General features: G+C 36.2%; 1 protein-coding gene and 2 long non-coding RNA genes across 3 annotated transcripts; all 3 read right to left on the minus strand.

Annotated features, from left to right (window-relative positions):
• Positions 1-381: 381 nt before the first annotated feature.
• On the minus strand, positions 382-4286 carry LOC135169454 (uncharacterized). The gene is made up of 2 exons (XR_010300207.1): positions 2721-4286; positions 382-2343 (listed from the first exon to the last, which is right to left on the minus strand). It is a non-coding gene; the product is annotated as an uncharacterized LOC135169454 (long non-coding RNA).
• Positions 4287-4307: 21 nt separating this feature from the next.
• On the minus strand, positions 4308-7592 carry LOC135169455 (uncharacterized). The gene has a single exon (XM_064134493.1). The coding sequence runs from the start codon at positions 6937-6939 to the stop codon at positions 4888-4890; it is 2052 nt and encodes a 683-aa protein (XP_063990563.1). The 5' UTR covers positions 6940-7592; the 3' UTR covers positions 4308-4887.
• Positions 7593-7963: 371 nt separating this feature from the next.
• On the minus strand, positions 7964-11095 carry LOC135169821 (uncharacterized). The gene is made up of 4 exons (XR_010300253.1): positions 10894-11095; positions 10241-10332; positions 9794-9920; positions 7964-9481 (listed from the first exon to the last, which is right to left on the minus strand). It is a non-coding gene; the product is annotated as an uncharacterized LOC135169821 (long non-coding RNA).
• Positions 11096-16810: the final 5715 nt, after the last annotated feature.

Genomic DNA, 16810 nt, shown 5'->3' on the forward strand with positions numbered 1-16810 from the left:
CCATTTTCAATATGTTACGAATTTAACAGCTGATAACCCCACAAAACGTTAAAATCAATATAAAAACAACAGAATTTTTCATACGCGTCGCTAAATATTCGTCTCACGCCCTTAAAAACCATTAAAACTATTTTAAGTATTTTTATTTTAACCATTTTCAATAAGTCGCAAATTTAACAGCTGACAGCCCCGCAAAACATTAAAATCAATATAAAAAAAACGGAATTCTTCATACGCGTTGCTAAATATTCCACTCACACCATTTAATATCCATTAAAGCTATTTTAAAAAATTTTATTTTAACAATTTTCAATACTTACCTGTTTAACTGATAACAAACCCACAAAACATCAAAATCAATATAACAAAAACACTATTTTTCACACGCGTTGCTAAATATTCGTCTCACACCATTTAATATCCATTAAAGCTATTTTTAAAATTTTGATTTTAACTATTTTCAATACGGTAAAAGTTTGACGGCTGATAACCCTGTCACGTCATTACACTTCGTCGACTATTTACCCATCGCCGAGATACCGACCGTCCAATACTCTTACCGACAGACTAGTTATCGACGTGTGGAACAAGTCACCCGCGCTCTAACCAATTACCGACATGGTTCAAAATTTTCCATATGTTACCAATTTAACACCTGACAACCCCGCAAAACATTAAAATCATTTTTAAAAACTCAATTTTTCACACGCATTGCTAAATATTCGTCTCACACCATGGAATATCCATTAAACCTATTTTCAAAATTTTTATTTCACCCATTTTCAATACCTTCTGAATTTAACACCTGACAACCCAACAAAAAATTTTTATCAATTTTAAAAACCCTATTTTTCACACGCCTTGCTAAGTATTCCTTCATTTAAACCCTCTTGTGACATTCTTACGACTTTATTCTGACTAACTGTTGCAAAACTTCGCTTCTAACTCTCTCTATTCATAAAAACATGCTCACGCCATTTAATATCAATTCAAAAAAATTACAAATTTATATTTATCCATTAACAGTACCTTACAACTTTCACAGCGATCAACCCCCGGGTTCATCACTAAAATCCCCCACAAAAAAAAACCCAATTCTTTATCAGCCTTGTTAAATATTTCTCAGGCTCGATGAAATAGCAATGAAAAATACATTTTCAATTTATATTTCTCCCCATAACAGATGTTAAACATTTTTACTACCTTATCACTTTTACATTTAAATGCTCCTCCCCCCGAGGTTCTCTTTACGGTTATTCATCATTTGTGAGAAATCATTTACAATGCAAATTACTAAATTCCGACTAACAAATATCCACCTGTCAAGCTAACCATCCCACTCAATTATTTTTTTACTAATTATTCATTTCATCGTCAAAAAGCTTTCTTCAAATATTCATTTCTTATAATTTACCATTCCACCCAAACTAGCCGCCGCCGCATATACTAAACCTCCGCATTCAATTCAATGCGTCGAGGCTTGTCCAAAAAATATTTTCCACCCCTATATAATACACGATGGCTCAATTGGTCAACACGATTCGTCGGAATCAGATACCTTTTCCTCGGTGTCCAACTCCGACGGAACAAAACCCCGGGGGCTCCGACAAGGAGGCCGTCGAATTCTGGACGGTCCCCCCGTCTTCATTCCCCTCCACCCTCAATTTACGCGCTTTTTACCGCCCAATATACAGGGCATATACAAAACGGGACTCCACGTCGCACTTCACCACGGCCAAGTACGACGGGTAAATCAGGGTACAGGTCGCACTCCGACGGCTATGACAATGCACGTCCGAGTCCGACGGATAAAGTGCGGGATCCGACGGCGGCCGCTGAGTTCTACAGCAACGCCCGTCTTCATTTCCCACCGCGCCCCCCCCCCAAAAAACACCCCTTCCTACAACCACCAGTATATAAGACAGCTGAGTCCAACAATCCATGACAAATTACAAAAATTCATTTTTCAACAAAGCTTTTTCACCATTTTATTTTTACTGACGACACAAAAAAATTATATAAAATCCAATTAAGAGCTAATTCTCTAATTAATTCAAAAACCCCGACTCTGGCTAGCTTAACTTTATTAATTAATTAATTTTAATTTCTCACAACTGATAAACGCACCTCTTATCCACTAGAAGCTCATCATGAGCATCGTTAAACATTTGTGACAAATAATTCAAAATTTATCACAATTGCTTAACATTAAATAAAAATTCTTTAATTTTTGACTCACCGAGATATCAACTGCAAACTGCAAACTGCATACTGCAAACTGCAAACTGTCGCCTGCTGTTGAATGCTGTCTCAGCATTCCTCCTTTTCCACAGCTCACTTCACCTTAAAAAAAAAAAAAAAAATTACAAAAATTGATTTTTCAACAAAGCTTTTTCACCATTTTATTTTTACTGACGACACAAAAAAATTATATAAAGCCCAATTAAGAGCTAATTCTCTAATTAATTCAAAAACCCCGACTCTGGCTAGCTTCACTTTATTAATTAATTAATTTTAATTTCTCACAACTCATAAACGTACCTCTTATCCACTAGAAGCTCATCATGAGCATCGTTAAACATTTGTGACAAATAATTAACAATTCCAAAAAAAAAAACTCTTTTCTATACTAATATCAGCTTTATGCTACTCATTAACCTTCTTAAAAATTTATCACAAATGATTAACTTTAAATAAAAATTCTCTAATTATTGACTCACCGGGATAACTGCAATGTGTCGCCTGCTGTCTCAGCATTCCTCCTTTTCCACAGCTCACTTCAACAATTCACATTAAAAAAAAAAAAAAAAAAACACTGACTATCCACCACCAAAAAAACACTGCTCACTTAATATTCCACCTGATTTCTCACTAACCAATTAACCATTTAATTATGCCACAATTCAAACAACAGGCACACACTTTTTTAGGCCACTGTATTTACAACCCGACTCATTATTTTTTAAATTAAAATTCTAAACATTTTTAAACAAATTACGCCTTTTTACCGGCCCACCGACAACCACGAATGCGCACAACTACCCCCCCCCCTCGATCCCTTCGCCCCACTGGTCACTCCCGTATTTCCACTCCACAATTAAACATTTTATTATTTAAAAAAATTTAACGCAATGCACACACTTTTTTACGCCAATCCATACCTCACTCATCATTTTTTTAATTAAAATTTTAAACAAATTACACCGACACACCAACAACCACCAACGCGCACAACTGCCCCCCCCCCCAACCCTTTGCCACTCAAGTCTGTAGATACGCTACGTATTTTTCATTCGTCCATTTTCCATTTTATTATTTTAAAAATGCCACTCAATAAACACACCTTTCCAGGCCAATGCATTTACACGCAATTTACCACTTTTTTTTAACCAACAATTTGTCCAATTATTTTATTTAACAGGTTACGCGTCATCACCAAGCCGCCGACAAGCACGGCTGCCCCGCCTCGCCGCACCATCCCTTTGCCGCCCAAGTCTGTCGAGATGCTCCCCATTTCTCAACTGTCCATTTAGCATTTTATTATTTTAAAAAATGTCATTGAATCCACACACTTTCCTGGGCCAATCCATTTACACCCAATGTACCAGTCTTTTTCAGCAATATTTCACTATTTATTTAATAAATTAGGCATCACCAAGCCGTCAACAAGCACGGACACGTACGGCTACCCCGCCCTCACCGCACCATCCCTTCGTCCTCCAGCTCTATGGAAACGCTACTCGTTTTTCAGTCCATTTAGCATTTTATTTTTTCAAAAAATTCCACTCAATAAACACACTTTTCTGGGCCGATGCATTTACCCTCCATTTACCAGTTTTTTTTTTAGCAATATTTCACCAATTATTTAACAGATTAGGCGTCATTACCAACACGAACACGTACGGGTGCCCCCCTCGCCGCACCATCCCTTCGTCTCGCAGCTCTGTGGAGACGCTACTCGTTTTTCAGTCCATTTAGCATTTTATTATTTTAAAAAATCCCACTCAATGCACAATGTACCAGTCTTTTTAGCAACAATTTGGCGAATTATTTACCAAATTAGGCCTCATCACCAATCCATCAACGAGCCACGCCCTAGCGTCCTCATGCACAAATCCCTTCACTATTCACTAATAAACTTTCAACAACAATACTCACTATATTAATTACACGCCCCGAAACCATTTCCCTCTAATTAAACACTTTAATAATCTAAATTCCACATTTTATTAAATAAATTAGGCGAAATACGCGAGACGCTGGGAAAGGCATCCACGTGCAGCCGCCATCTCAGAGCATACCAGTGATGCCAGATGCGGGACCCACACGTCTCCCACTGCCCCACTCCGCGTACCACTGCGCTCTAGCTAGGGCGCAGGTTGCTTGGCGCCACGTTTAAACACTTGAATTCTATCAAGTAATGTTTGATGGGTTATGAGGGTAAGGGGGGATGGATGAAATGTTAGGAGGGAATTTTATGGAAAAGTCAAGGAATGCGAGGATCACTTGGGTATGGGTCAAGCGTCCCGAGGGTCACAAGGGGGTGGGTCACGGGCCAAGAGCGTCAATTTTGGGAATATATAATTTTTTTTCGTCACAAACGAAAAATAGAATTAATATTACGCAATCATTTTAAAAAAAGATCAGGATATTATTAACAAAACTTTATTGAGTTTTCCACGTTTATCATTTGGGGGCCCTAAAAAGGGCCGTTTGGTTCTGAAAAAATAGATTAATTGAATGGTTTTTCATGTTGTATAGAATCCTCGAGAGAACCTGAGTTTAATGAGCAGATGATGATTATAATAGTTTGAAAGAGTTGACTTTTTAATAGGCGAAAATACTTGAAATTATCCTTTCTACTAAACTAAAAATACTTTTCTCACTTTAGGAATATTGTTTGGGATACAAATTATTTGAATTATGTAAATCGAGATGATCCTGATGTACTTGAAAAGTAGTGCAATCGACTTTGTGACACTGATTAGAGGACCGTATCTGACAAATCGACTTGAGGCAATCAGTACCAAGCTTATTGCGTTTCCTGGGTTTGACATCTGTCACAATCGAGAAAATACGCTCTGCTTCAGCATTAGAATGTGGTAGACAGAGGATAATTTTTGTGAGTTTTGTCAGATTCGGGAACATGACAGAATCAGTAAAATCTTTCAACTCTGATACTTCATTCCAAAACTGATCAACAGGTAATGCACACACACGTTTTTTCTCGCCTGAATGAATAAAGGCATCGGGCAATGAGTGCCATTCAAAAGCTAAATCAGTTTCATCAAAATGACCGAAATGAGAAGCGACATTTTGAATAACTGTCGATTTAATGCGGTTGATATCATCGTCTAGTGCCGATTCAGGATTTAAAAATTCCAAATGTTGAATAATGGGATGCGCGTGCGGTAAACGCGATTTCATTTCGGAAGTCGCGGTTATGTAAAAATCTAAACATTTAAGCCGAAATTGCTGAGCGACAGGTCGTGGGAAATTCTGAACAAGCTGGTTGCATGCCGGTCCGAGGTTAATCTTCTCCAAGGGAAGAAAGTGATCCGGATGATTAACATTGATATGTTTCACGAAAAGTTGATCGATTACATCTTTCTTCAAAAAATTCCGCGCGATTTTACGAATGAGTCCCTCACTGCATTCAGCCAATTTATGAAGCATAAACTGACGAGACTGAAAGAGGGCATTGAAAGAATTGAAGAAATTCAATGAATATTGCAAAAAAAGAAAATAGCCCTTCACACATTCATCGTCCAGCAATTTATGCAAATTCTGGGCAGAAGATGATTGCTCTTCCAGCATAGCTGATAAGAAGAATAATTTTAAGGGTTCCCAATTATGAATAATTCGCGAGACACACTGATGTAAAGACAACCATCGTGTGTTTGACAGGCTCAATATTTTCAATTTTTGTTCTCCGAAGAATTCCTGATATTCTTCTAAAACCGCGCATCGTTTCGGACTATTCGAGAGATACATCGATGCACCTCTAATCAATTCTTCCGGCTCATTGGGCAACTTACTACAAGCTTTCGACGCTACGATCGCGGATGAATGGCAAATGCAATTCATCAAAATCAAATTCGGAACCTCTAATTTCAATCGCTGTGCGAAGGAATTTCTAACACCGATCATAACACTCGCGTTATCACAGGCCAAGCCCACGATATTCTGCAAAGGAATTTGTTTTTCGCGTAAAGATAATTGAAACGAATTATAAATTTTTTCTGCTGAACCATCCGTTGGATCCAGTTCGAGAAGATCTAATAATTCCGTATGAACATTACCGCTGTCAGGAGAAACATATCGCGCGAGAACACAAAAAACTTTCTTTTTCGAAATATCTGTTGTTTCGTCTGCAAGAATTGAAAACTTATTTATCCTTAAAATTTTCACGAGATTATCGTTCGCGACTTTCCCCAAAATATTCGTAATGATGTTCGTACACTTTGTACGTTTCATAGAACAATCTTGCGCGATTATGCTATCCGGAAATGATCGTTTCATTACAGGAAGAATGTAATCGATGAAACTGATGGGAACATTACGCTCTGCAATGCAATTAGCCAATAAGATTTCCGCGGTTTTAATTGCTTTTTGATGGGCCAACGCAACACTACTGGAATCTTCTTCGGGAGCATTCCCTTCATCAATTAATTTTGGACCCCCGGGGATGAAATTGGGCTTCAACATATTATCTCTATGCCGATCAGTCCCGGCATGCTTCCGAAGCTCAGATTTCCCCGCGGCAATCTGCTTATTACATGCACAACAAAACACACGATTTGGATACTTATCGACTCTTTTCACCCATCCAGAAAACTCAGGTTCATGTTTCCAAGATTCTTGAAATATTTTCCTTTTTTTCGATACTCGAGTACTGGAAACTGGACTTCCTGTCACCTTCGTCTGGACCACTTCCATCTTCCAGCTATCCAAAACACTCGAAAACCACAGAAAAACACGAAATCACACGTTGAGGTTCGATCGCTGCTTGTCTTGGACTGAGTGAGCCTCTTCAGCTCGAATTTTGTTTTAGAAGTCATTGTTTTGATATATACGAGTGTGTATGTGTGAATGTCAACACATGTCAAGAATTTGTTCCCAAACAATGGAGTTCGACACAGTCCATAGTGTCAATTCCTAGAACGAAAATACAAAAAAAAAAAACGGACGGTGAAAAGAGCATCGAAAAGCGGAAGAATGCAAGTACATATATATATGTGTGTATATATATCTATGTTGCCCTGGTAAGCCTCAAAAAAAGACAAATATCAAATAAAGAAAGTACTGTATTTGTTTTTGTTAAAATCAATTAATGTAGTACCTAGATTCTGCATGATGTAGATTAGATTCTTATTGTATTATACTTATAGAAATTATTAGAAATAGCGAATAGAAATGATTAAATCCGCCACCTTTGATTTGAGCCTGTGGTCGCGCGCATGCCCAGTAGCAGTAGTTGCGCGAGGGAGCTGCGCATGAAAGTCCCACGCATGGGATTTGGCATACCCCGTAGCGGTAGGTGCGCGAGGGAGTTGCGCATGAAACTCCCACGCGTGGGATTTTTGCCCCCATCTGGCATCACTGGAGCATACTGAAGCCACGTAGCGCGCAGCTCACTGACGCTCCCCCCACCCTAAGCACGGCTAGGGACTTTTTCCTTGGCGGATGATTTGAAATTCTACTCCCGTCTTATCGGTTAAATAAAATCAAAAACACACATACACAACGTCACATTTACGATAATGCCGTTAACAGTTAGACTGGCCAATAAAAATATATAATAATTTTGTACCCAAAAAGATATGAAATTTTTTTATTATACTATAGAATACCTACTTAAATCCACACTTGCGGCCAATTAGGTGGGAAAAATTATAATTATCATGATTAATGGACATCATACACAATTCTCAAAAAAATTTCATCCCATTGAATCGAAATATTTATGTATAAAATTTTATTTTCCAAACTACTCTGATTACATTGCATTGATAATTCGTTTTACACCTACATCACGAAATCAATTGATATCACGCTCCACAACATTGTTTTGAAAAAACCGTACATTGTCAAATAAAATGATGCGAATACTAGTATACTGTAATTGTTGTATAATAAAATACAGGTGAACCAGCTAATCAACTAAATCCTCCATTGGAATGAACTACAGAAAAAAACATCTCCTATTTGGCAGCTTATAATTTATCAATAGCAAAATATTCTTTTATTTATATTATTGTTCCCTCATACATCATATTAGAATTCTGCTAATACAAATTCTTGTTGAAGGGAAAAGTAAAATGTCGAAATACGGTACAATTAATAATTCAGCAAAGAACTAACGGAGATATTGTGCATTCATGCCTGATTACATTTACTATATGCAATTGATCTTCATATTAAATATCATCATTTATTCACATTACCCCATGTTCGTAGGAGGAATAATGGGGAAAATAATAATAACGTGATTGAAATATATCAAGTATGTCAACCACTAGGCTCTCAAACAATTGTCAATATTACGCCACAAATTTCATTTTCCCAAATGTTTTATTAGTACACAAAAAAGCATTTTAATGCATAACAATACCTAATTAAGCACTTAAATTTTCAATTTGTAAATGTTTGTTGAATCCATTCATTATGTCTGCATTAATATTGAAATAAAAATATAAATATTGTGACGCATAGAATAGAGTACTCTATACCAATTGCGATGAAAATGTTGCCGGTGTCATTGGACATGAAATACATCATATAGACAGGTAATATTGATGGTTACAAATAACAAAATGATATGTCATGATCTCAAAGCGAATGTTCATATAAAACCCAGTAGAAAATTGTATAAATCAATTAGCCCTGCTGCAATGGTTCTTTTCCTTTTATTTCTCATGATTATAATGACTGTCCAAGTCTAATATAATTCCAGAGTGCAATTCAATTTTTTATTGCATAGCGTTCTTCATTGTGGTTTGCAAAACACGTAGTCACATCTACATACATTTTTCTAAATGGTAAATTAAAACAAATAATTCACTGATTTATGTACATTGCTAATCATGGTTTCCTTCTATTTTTTTGGTATTTGATGTTTGAATACTTTGAGTGGAACAGTGTATGAATTAGTTTTAAATTGAGAGGATAATATGTATATTCCTAAAAAGTTTTCTCCTTCCCATTGAAAACTTTTTTTTTCTGCTGCTTTTAAAAATAATAAACAGCAGAAATAACAGCCGCTTCTCTTCTTTAATCGTTTTACGATCTTAACTTTCCAATAGAACTTTCCAATTTAGACACTCTCAGTTGGACTCTGGAACTCAGAGAGTGCGTGGATTGGGTTTTGAACTTTTTTCTGAGATCCCTGGCCAACTTTTGCTCGTACTCCTTCAGGTCGCTCTGGTCACACCAAGGGCTTCTTCTCTGGAGCGTTCATCTTCCATAAGACAATTGGTGGCTGTAAATCAATTAGTCACAAAATTTTCATTTTTGTTTTTACTAAGATAAATAGTACGAAAACTCAAACACCCATATTCAATTTCATTTAATCTAATGTAGTTTAATTCAGAGAAGCATTACTTAAATACTAAAAATTATTGGGAAAAAGCGATACTAGGAATATTAATTGTGGATATATGAAAACCTAATAATTAATTTATATTTTAAGTTATTAGGAGAGCATTAAGGTGAACTGGTCAGAGGAGTCTCATGCTTGAGTCCCCTGAATGTCAATAAGGCCCTAAGATACGGAAAAACATGAAAAAAATACCCTTTCATTTTTTTTGCCTCAGCCTTGGTTTAGCTAACTTTGAGCAGCACATCTTTTATATATAGCTCCTGCATTTCCATCGTTGTTCATACAACTGCTTATGTATCACCAAACTAAAATGAGATTCCTGGAAAATCAAATTAATATTTAAATTTGAATGTAAAAATGTAATTCCTTTTTTCCTCTCATACAAGTAAATTTTGTTCATTTTTTTTCTGAGGGCTGATAAAAGTCAAGGGTGGTCTTTGGAACTCTCAGGAAAGGGTCAAAATATATATTTTTTTTTAACTTTCGTCGATTATCAGGGTTCTATCCCCTTCTATGGGATGTCTGTACATGAAATAAACCGGAATTCAAAGATAAACTACGCTCGTTACTGATCAGTTCTTCTCAAACTACAATAACCCTCCTTCTTTTAAATAGCAGAATAAACGTTCATAATCTTACCTGCTCCGTATCAGCTTTATTCGCAAGTTTTCTTTGGCATATACAATGTCATTATATACGTGCTCCATATTGTTATCCTACATCACTCCTCCCTGGTGGAATAACAAATTATTTTTATATTGCTCATATCAAACGAGAAGCCTAAAAAATATAACCACAAATTCTAAAATAAGAATGGCCTTACATTCTGTTCACGACAAATATCAAAATTTTTCCCCAACTTATTCTATCGTAAGTGACCGATGTCACGACTTTGCATGTATAATCCTTTAATGTTAACTTCTCGAAAACAAGCGACCAATTCGGAAAAAAACTATTGAAATTGTGTAGTAAGGAATAAAAATGATTCTGGGTATACTGTAATGGATAAAGTTCATTAATTTTTTACTGTTATTTCAATTGACATAATTGTTGACTAATAAAATGTATCATTCCTGTTATTCACTAACAGTAAAAAAATACCAATCAATTCTAGTAATGTGAAAGATGAAAAGGTATTTATTTTTAAAACACACGACGGGCTCACAAATCGCAGAAATTATGATGAATGACGTCAACCTCATAACAATGGATAATGTCATTTATCCCGAGTATCATAAAAACTGACAAAAATGATAATTAATTTTCATAAAAACAGATCATCAGTGGTTTACCTTGGTAGCGTTGGTTGTTTCCTTAATCGTCCTACTATCGCCAATCATCTGGTACAGTACGGAGAAAGTTTGGCGCCATCCATTCTGATAAAATGCAGTTGTATTCGACATAATTTGTGCCCTATGAGAAAGGACCACCATGCTAACTGATAAACCGGAATTTTCTGTCGGCCATAGCATTTGCACTCCCCACCCTGCTACTTTTACCACCAGATACTTAGCCAGCGTTCATCACTAAGTACAAAATTCGCGTTATGTTTTTGATTGTATATGGTTAGTACATGTTTGTACAATAAAATCTTGGTTCGTAGAGATAGCGTTCAGTTTTTTAAAAATAATAAAATTTTGAAAAGTTGGGTGGTCAGAAATCCGATACCAGAATTCATTCAAAAAAAGAGATTATTTCTACAGAATAATCTCCATCAACTCACACTCCTTGCGGTCATATAATTAAAAGAATTATAAACAATTCCCAACTAAAATCGCGTTGGATTATTTTGAATTTATTCAGGATCCAATATCAGAATTTGGGAGCTAAATGTTTTTTTTTTTTGACAATTCGTCTTAATGGTGTATAGTTAGCAGGCATTATAATTGTCCATTCATTTAAATACCATAAATTGATTTAAAATTATTTGCAGAATCCCAAAAAATCAGTACATAGATTTGTGAATAAACTGTGGCTTTTGAAAATAATTTTTTCCCATTCCCAGCTGGTGGAATTGTTGCGTTCCAATTTTATTCTCTGGTATTCCAGGTGGCGGGTATGTTGCCCGTGGAGTGCAAAACCACTCTGCCTCACAAGTGCGGGAATTTTAAATTGAATAATTGAACACACACACTAATTTAGTGACATTATATTATTGAAACTTTTATTGGTAGGTTGTAGACTTAACTTAACTTTTCGGCGTTTGAAGTCGAACTGCCTTACAATCATTCTTCAATTTTAGATTAGGAGTCAGGACGAAGGACCTGTTTCACAAATAGCTCAATTAGGGGGTTGGCTCTACACCCTGACGATCCTCTGGTCTTACTCAACTTTGTCTCCGGGGACACATGATTTTAACAAAGGGGCCTCACATGTGGATTTTAAAGAGAGAGAGAGAAAATACTTGAGTTTTTCTCGGAGAAATTAGACTGTCTCCGAGAACAGGTTGTACGACTTGAACGGTTTGATGTGGAACTCAAATTACATTTGGAAACTATTGCAAAAACCTATACAAAGAATGTTTTATTTTAGAGGCTTGAGCTAAGTCAATAAATTTTAAGATTTATTACTTGTTTCCACTCCCAAGTTTCTGAAACTAATCATTTCAAAAAGTTGTGTTTTTTCTCTTCAAAAGTATTTAAAAATAATACAAAGGTTTGACTTTTTCTCAAAAGTTTAAATTATTGAGTACAATATTTGAACGCATTAGGCTAAATCTAGTAATAACATGGAAGTCATAGGGACCCTATATGATAAGTAGCGGTCTACGCGACACGTGTGTGGAGTCCTAAACCTCTCTGCTTCACAAGTGCGGGAAATTTTGAATCCAAGAAAAGCACACACATACCAATTTTATATTAATTCAGTTTTGCGGTTTATCATTCACTATAAACTTAGTTTACTAATCACAATAATTACTTAAGATATTAGAGGACGTTTAAATTGTCCCGAATTAGTCGTGTTGACGTAGATAATGGGTCTGACTTTTGTCTTATCCTAAAAATTCGTCCAAATGTCGAAGAGGGTAGGATTCATTCCACATGCGGAAGTAGGTGACCAATGGTGGCCTTGAACTTGGTGTTACACCCCCGTGATAACTCAAACTGACCCAACCCCCACTCACCACACTACGTGCACTTGAAAAAAGGAACCTGACATGTGACTTTTGGAAGGAGATACAAAATACTTGAGTTTTTCTCGGAGAAAAGTACACTGTCTCGTGAAAAACGTTTATGACACAAACGGTTTAAGGCAAAGATCAAATGGCACTTGAACCTCAATAAGAAAAAACTCTATAAAGGCCTTTTGTTTTGGATTGTCAGAAATACATTGAAAGACTTTAACATTTATGGGGCGTTTTCTATTTCTAAGTTCCGACTCACAGTCTACAATTCCACATTTTATGATCTTTAAACTGTGGAAATATGTGCACCGCGTCAACGAACCGAATATTTAAATGCATTAAAAGCAATGAAAGGTACAATAATTAAGTCTACATAGGATGATCTAAAGATAAATATGGAAGCCATAGGGACCCTGCCTAGTTATTAGCGTTCTATGCGCAGGCTGCGTCGCATACGGTTGGCAGCGCTCCACAGCAACGCTTGCTTGCCTATTAAAAGTTTATTTCTGCATGCTTATCGAACAGGAGGATTGAAACCGACGCTCTTAGAAGGAGGATTCAATTCTCCTTGCTCAGCATAAGTTTCAACCTTCCATCCTATCCTATACAAAAAGCGAAACAGGTCACGAATCGAAAATGGCAGATTTCATGAAGATAATCAATTATGTCATGATCACAATCGATCATTTGATAATCGATAATCAATTAGTGAAGAACATAATCCAAAGCCAGCATCAACACTAGTCATGAACACTATTTCTCCGTAGTGATTTGGATTTTTGGTAGTTCAGAAGATCGGTATGGAAAAATATTTTCCATTTAGTGATGAAAACGGTAGATAATTTCCGTATACTAAATTCCATTGATGTAAAAAATTTTCCACAGAACATTATCGAATTGTGTGGCCCCGCTTAATCATCATACGCGTGCTTCAAAATCGTCAATATCCGGGCACACTGCACCTTGGGTGGAGCATTGTGAACTGCAGAGAGGTGGAGGGTTGAAATCGAGGCACTTCCGTTAGCTTGAAGCTCTCCATCTCTTTCAACGGTTTCATTCCAACTCTGGCGACGGCACAATTTCCCAAAGCAATCCAAGCCGTGATGAGTGGAATAACAGTACGCCTCGCCTCGTAACGAACTCTAAAAAGCTCTCATATGCATTCTTTTAATCGCTCCATTATATAACCGTGTTTGCATGACTTATATACTTTCTAAATCATCCTGCTTTATAATAAATGCGTCGAGACTCGTATGCATGAATTTATCTAATTTACTGTAATCTAAGATAAATAAAAAATTATAGAAGATAATTGGAACATAATCAATAGTTTTCTTTTCATTTTGTTGAACGATTGTTAAATTAGGCTATGGTGTATAACGCTAAATAATTCAGAGTCGTATTGATAAAATAGTATATATTGGTACACCTTTGGCTATATATTTACAGTTTTCTCACAAGCCAAAAACTGCTTTCCTCATGGAAAACATCCCTAAAAAATTACTTTTGAAAAGACACGTTTGAAGAACGCGAAACACTGTTAAAATATTTCCGTTGTGCAAATTATGCCGAAATTATCATTTTTTTATTTGATTCAAGCGAATCGGCGACCATAAAATCGCCAAAAATGCATGAAACTTATTAACACGAAGCTAGGCAATACTAACCACCAATGACCTATCAATCAGTTGCCGATCATTCTCTCGTACCAATGAGTGCACCGATATTTTTTCCATAACTATACCAATTATCAGCTGATAATCAATTTCACCCAATGTTGCTATTTGTTGTCCAGAATCGTGCAGATAATGTCTGACTCCTATATTGTTTTTTAAAATCATTATCAATGCATCTATCCAAATACAGACCTTAGTTCGTTAGTTTCTATCTAGGAGCATGTATCGCAAATAGTCATATATTAATAATGCTGAGAGAATAATTTATCTTTGCAATTGCTTTTACATGAACGCATTGTAATCGCAGAAAGGTAAATTCGATATGTTTTACATCGCGTGGAAGCATAAATGTCCCAAAAAGCCCGAAAATGAATTTTTTAACCGTGCCCATCTATGTATTTGTATTCAGTAATTTTGACAAAGTTCATCGCAAATATATATTATTAAATGATTTGCCTGTGTCTCATGCATTTTCATCTATTCAATTATGTGTGACGGGATTCTTGGGATGAACCTGTCCAAGAATAGTATGACGTCATGAAAGAACCCATAATGTACGCTAATTTTGACAAATTCAAGATGAATTCATATCATATGTCAGGGCTGATTGAGTCATATATTTGTATAAAATAATCGATTCTGAAGAAAGCATTCACAGAAAAAAAATTGAAAAGTTGGCGTTTCTCTTAATAACGAATAATTTGAATGTATTCTAAATGAAATGTCTGGAATAAGTTACATATTTAAAACATTATATAGTTAAACCACCACTTTTCATCCCATTACGATTGATGAAATTTGTTGAATACGTCAGACGAACAATTTTCATGTTCAAACGTTCACCATCAAATAAATACAATAACTTGTTGTTCAACGTAATACAGGATGGTTTATTCAATTGGTATTGAGATCATTGACTCAGCTGCAGGGTTTAACTGGAATTAAAGTTGTTTGCGTTATTTTATTGATCTATTCACGACGCACGGAGAACCTTAATCATGCAGTTCCCACAATGTTGAGAGGTAAACATTTATTTGCTATATATAAAAAGTTGTTTTGCTTTCGATGGAGTCGGGGCGGGGATAGGATTGTCGAAGAATGTATAGAACTCAGTTAAGTACGAATATTCCACTTCAGCTTTCTACTGCGATCTTGGATAATTGTTTTAGCTACCAGTACAAATACAGGTGCATGAACGCTATTCACATCAGATAAAATCAATATCAGAATTCTCACAAATTTCTACAGACCATCACTCCACACTGGCATAATGTAATCAAATGAATTAATTCGCCAGGCATCTTAGACCATCAGTCCAATTATTATCAATTCTGAGCTTCACATGAAAGTGGTTGAAGAAGGAATTTCAAAACGGAAAATACTGTCATTGGAGTATGAACAAGTATCAGTAACTATTGTTACAATTATTGCTAACGTTGACAATGCTATCACGATCTGCTAATTGGCAAGTGAGCGCCAGTGGAGTGAGTTGCAAGCGATTGATAATCCCTTGCTTGTATGCTTATTTGCTTGCGCCGCGAGTTTCCCGGGATATAATCAATGCCTTAGTGCTTTGTTGGATTACAAGGAGAGTTGATTGTAGTGAGAGGGGCGAATGAGGGTGGGGCTATTACATGAGGACAAAAGGATGGTTGTAATCCTTATAGCGAGATTGACCTCTCAAATGTGTGACAGGAGAGAGCGAGAGAGAGAGAGAGAGAGAAAGAGACAGAGATCATGAGTAATCCTATCAGAAATCGAGAAAAAGTGAATAAATGAACTGGTTACAAGCATGGATCAACTCCAGCAAGGTTTCACTTTTTGGTCTTGGTTATATTCTCTGGTATCCCGTGCGTTACCCGAATGCCATTTAGGTGGCTCGTTAACCGTAACCACTTGATTGAATTCAATGCGAAAGCGCCAAATTAGCAGCTTTGCCGTATCGAATGTGACTGTAGAGTGATTGTCTAGATAACATGACTTACCTACAATATTTTGAACTACCATTTACAAATTACTCAACAGTGTTGTTTAACCCACTTCACAGGATAGAGATGATTTATATTTGGCAGGCCTTAAAATCCTAATGATTCATTCAAATGAGAAGTATAACGTCGTCGAGTGAGACATTAAAATCGAACCATTAGTTTTAGAATTTTCAATATCTCTATTAACAGACACCAGAGACATGAATTCGCTGGCCAAAATTGGTGGTTTTGGATTAATTCTCAGATTATTATAGCTAACTATATCGGTGAACAGTTCTGTTATCACAAGGTTGTCAAGAGCCGAAATTGCGAAATCAGTTCATTTTCATCCAGGGATTTATATGGAATTTTTATTTCGGGGTAATTCATCAGCATTGCATTTCAACCGAAAGTAATGCCATTTGTTTTAGTATACTATACG

The sequence above is a fragment of the Diachasmimorpha longicaudata genome, chromosome 15, assembly GCF_034640455.1.
Source record: "Diachasmimorpha longicaudata isolate KC_UGA_2023 chromosome 15, iyDiaLong2, whole genome shotgun sequence".
NCBI lineage: Eukaryota > Metazoa > Arthropoda > Insecta > Hymenoptera > Braconidae > Diachasmimorpha > Diachasmimorpha longicaudata.

Coding starts and splice junctions, on each gene's coding strand:
- LOC135169455 (XM_064134493.1), bottom strand. CDS start 6,939: ATGGAAGTGGTCCAGACGAAGGTGACAGGAAGTCCAGTTTCCAGTACT.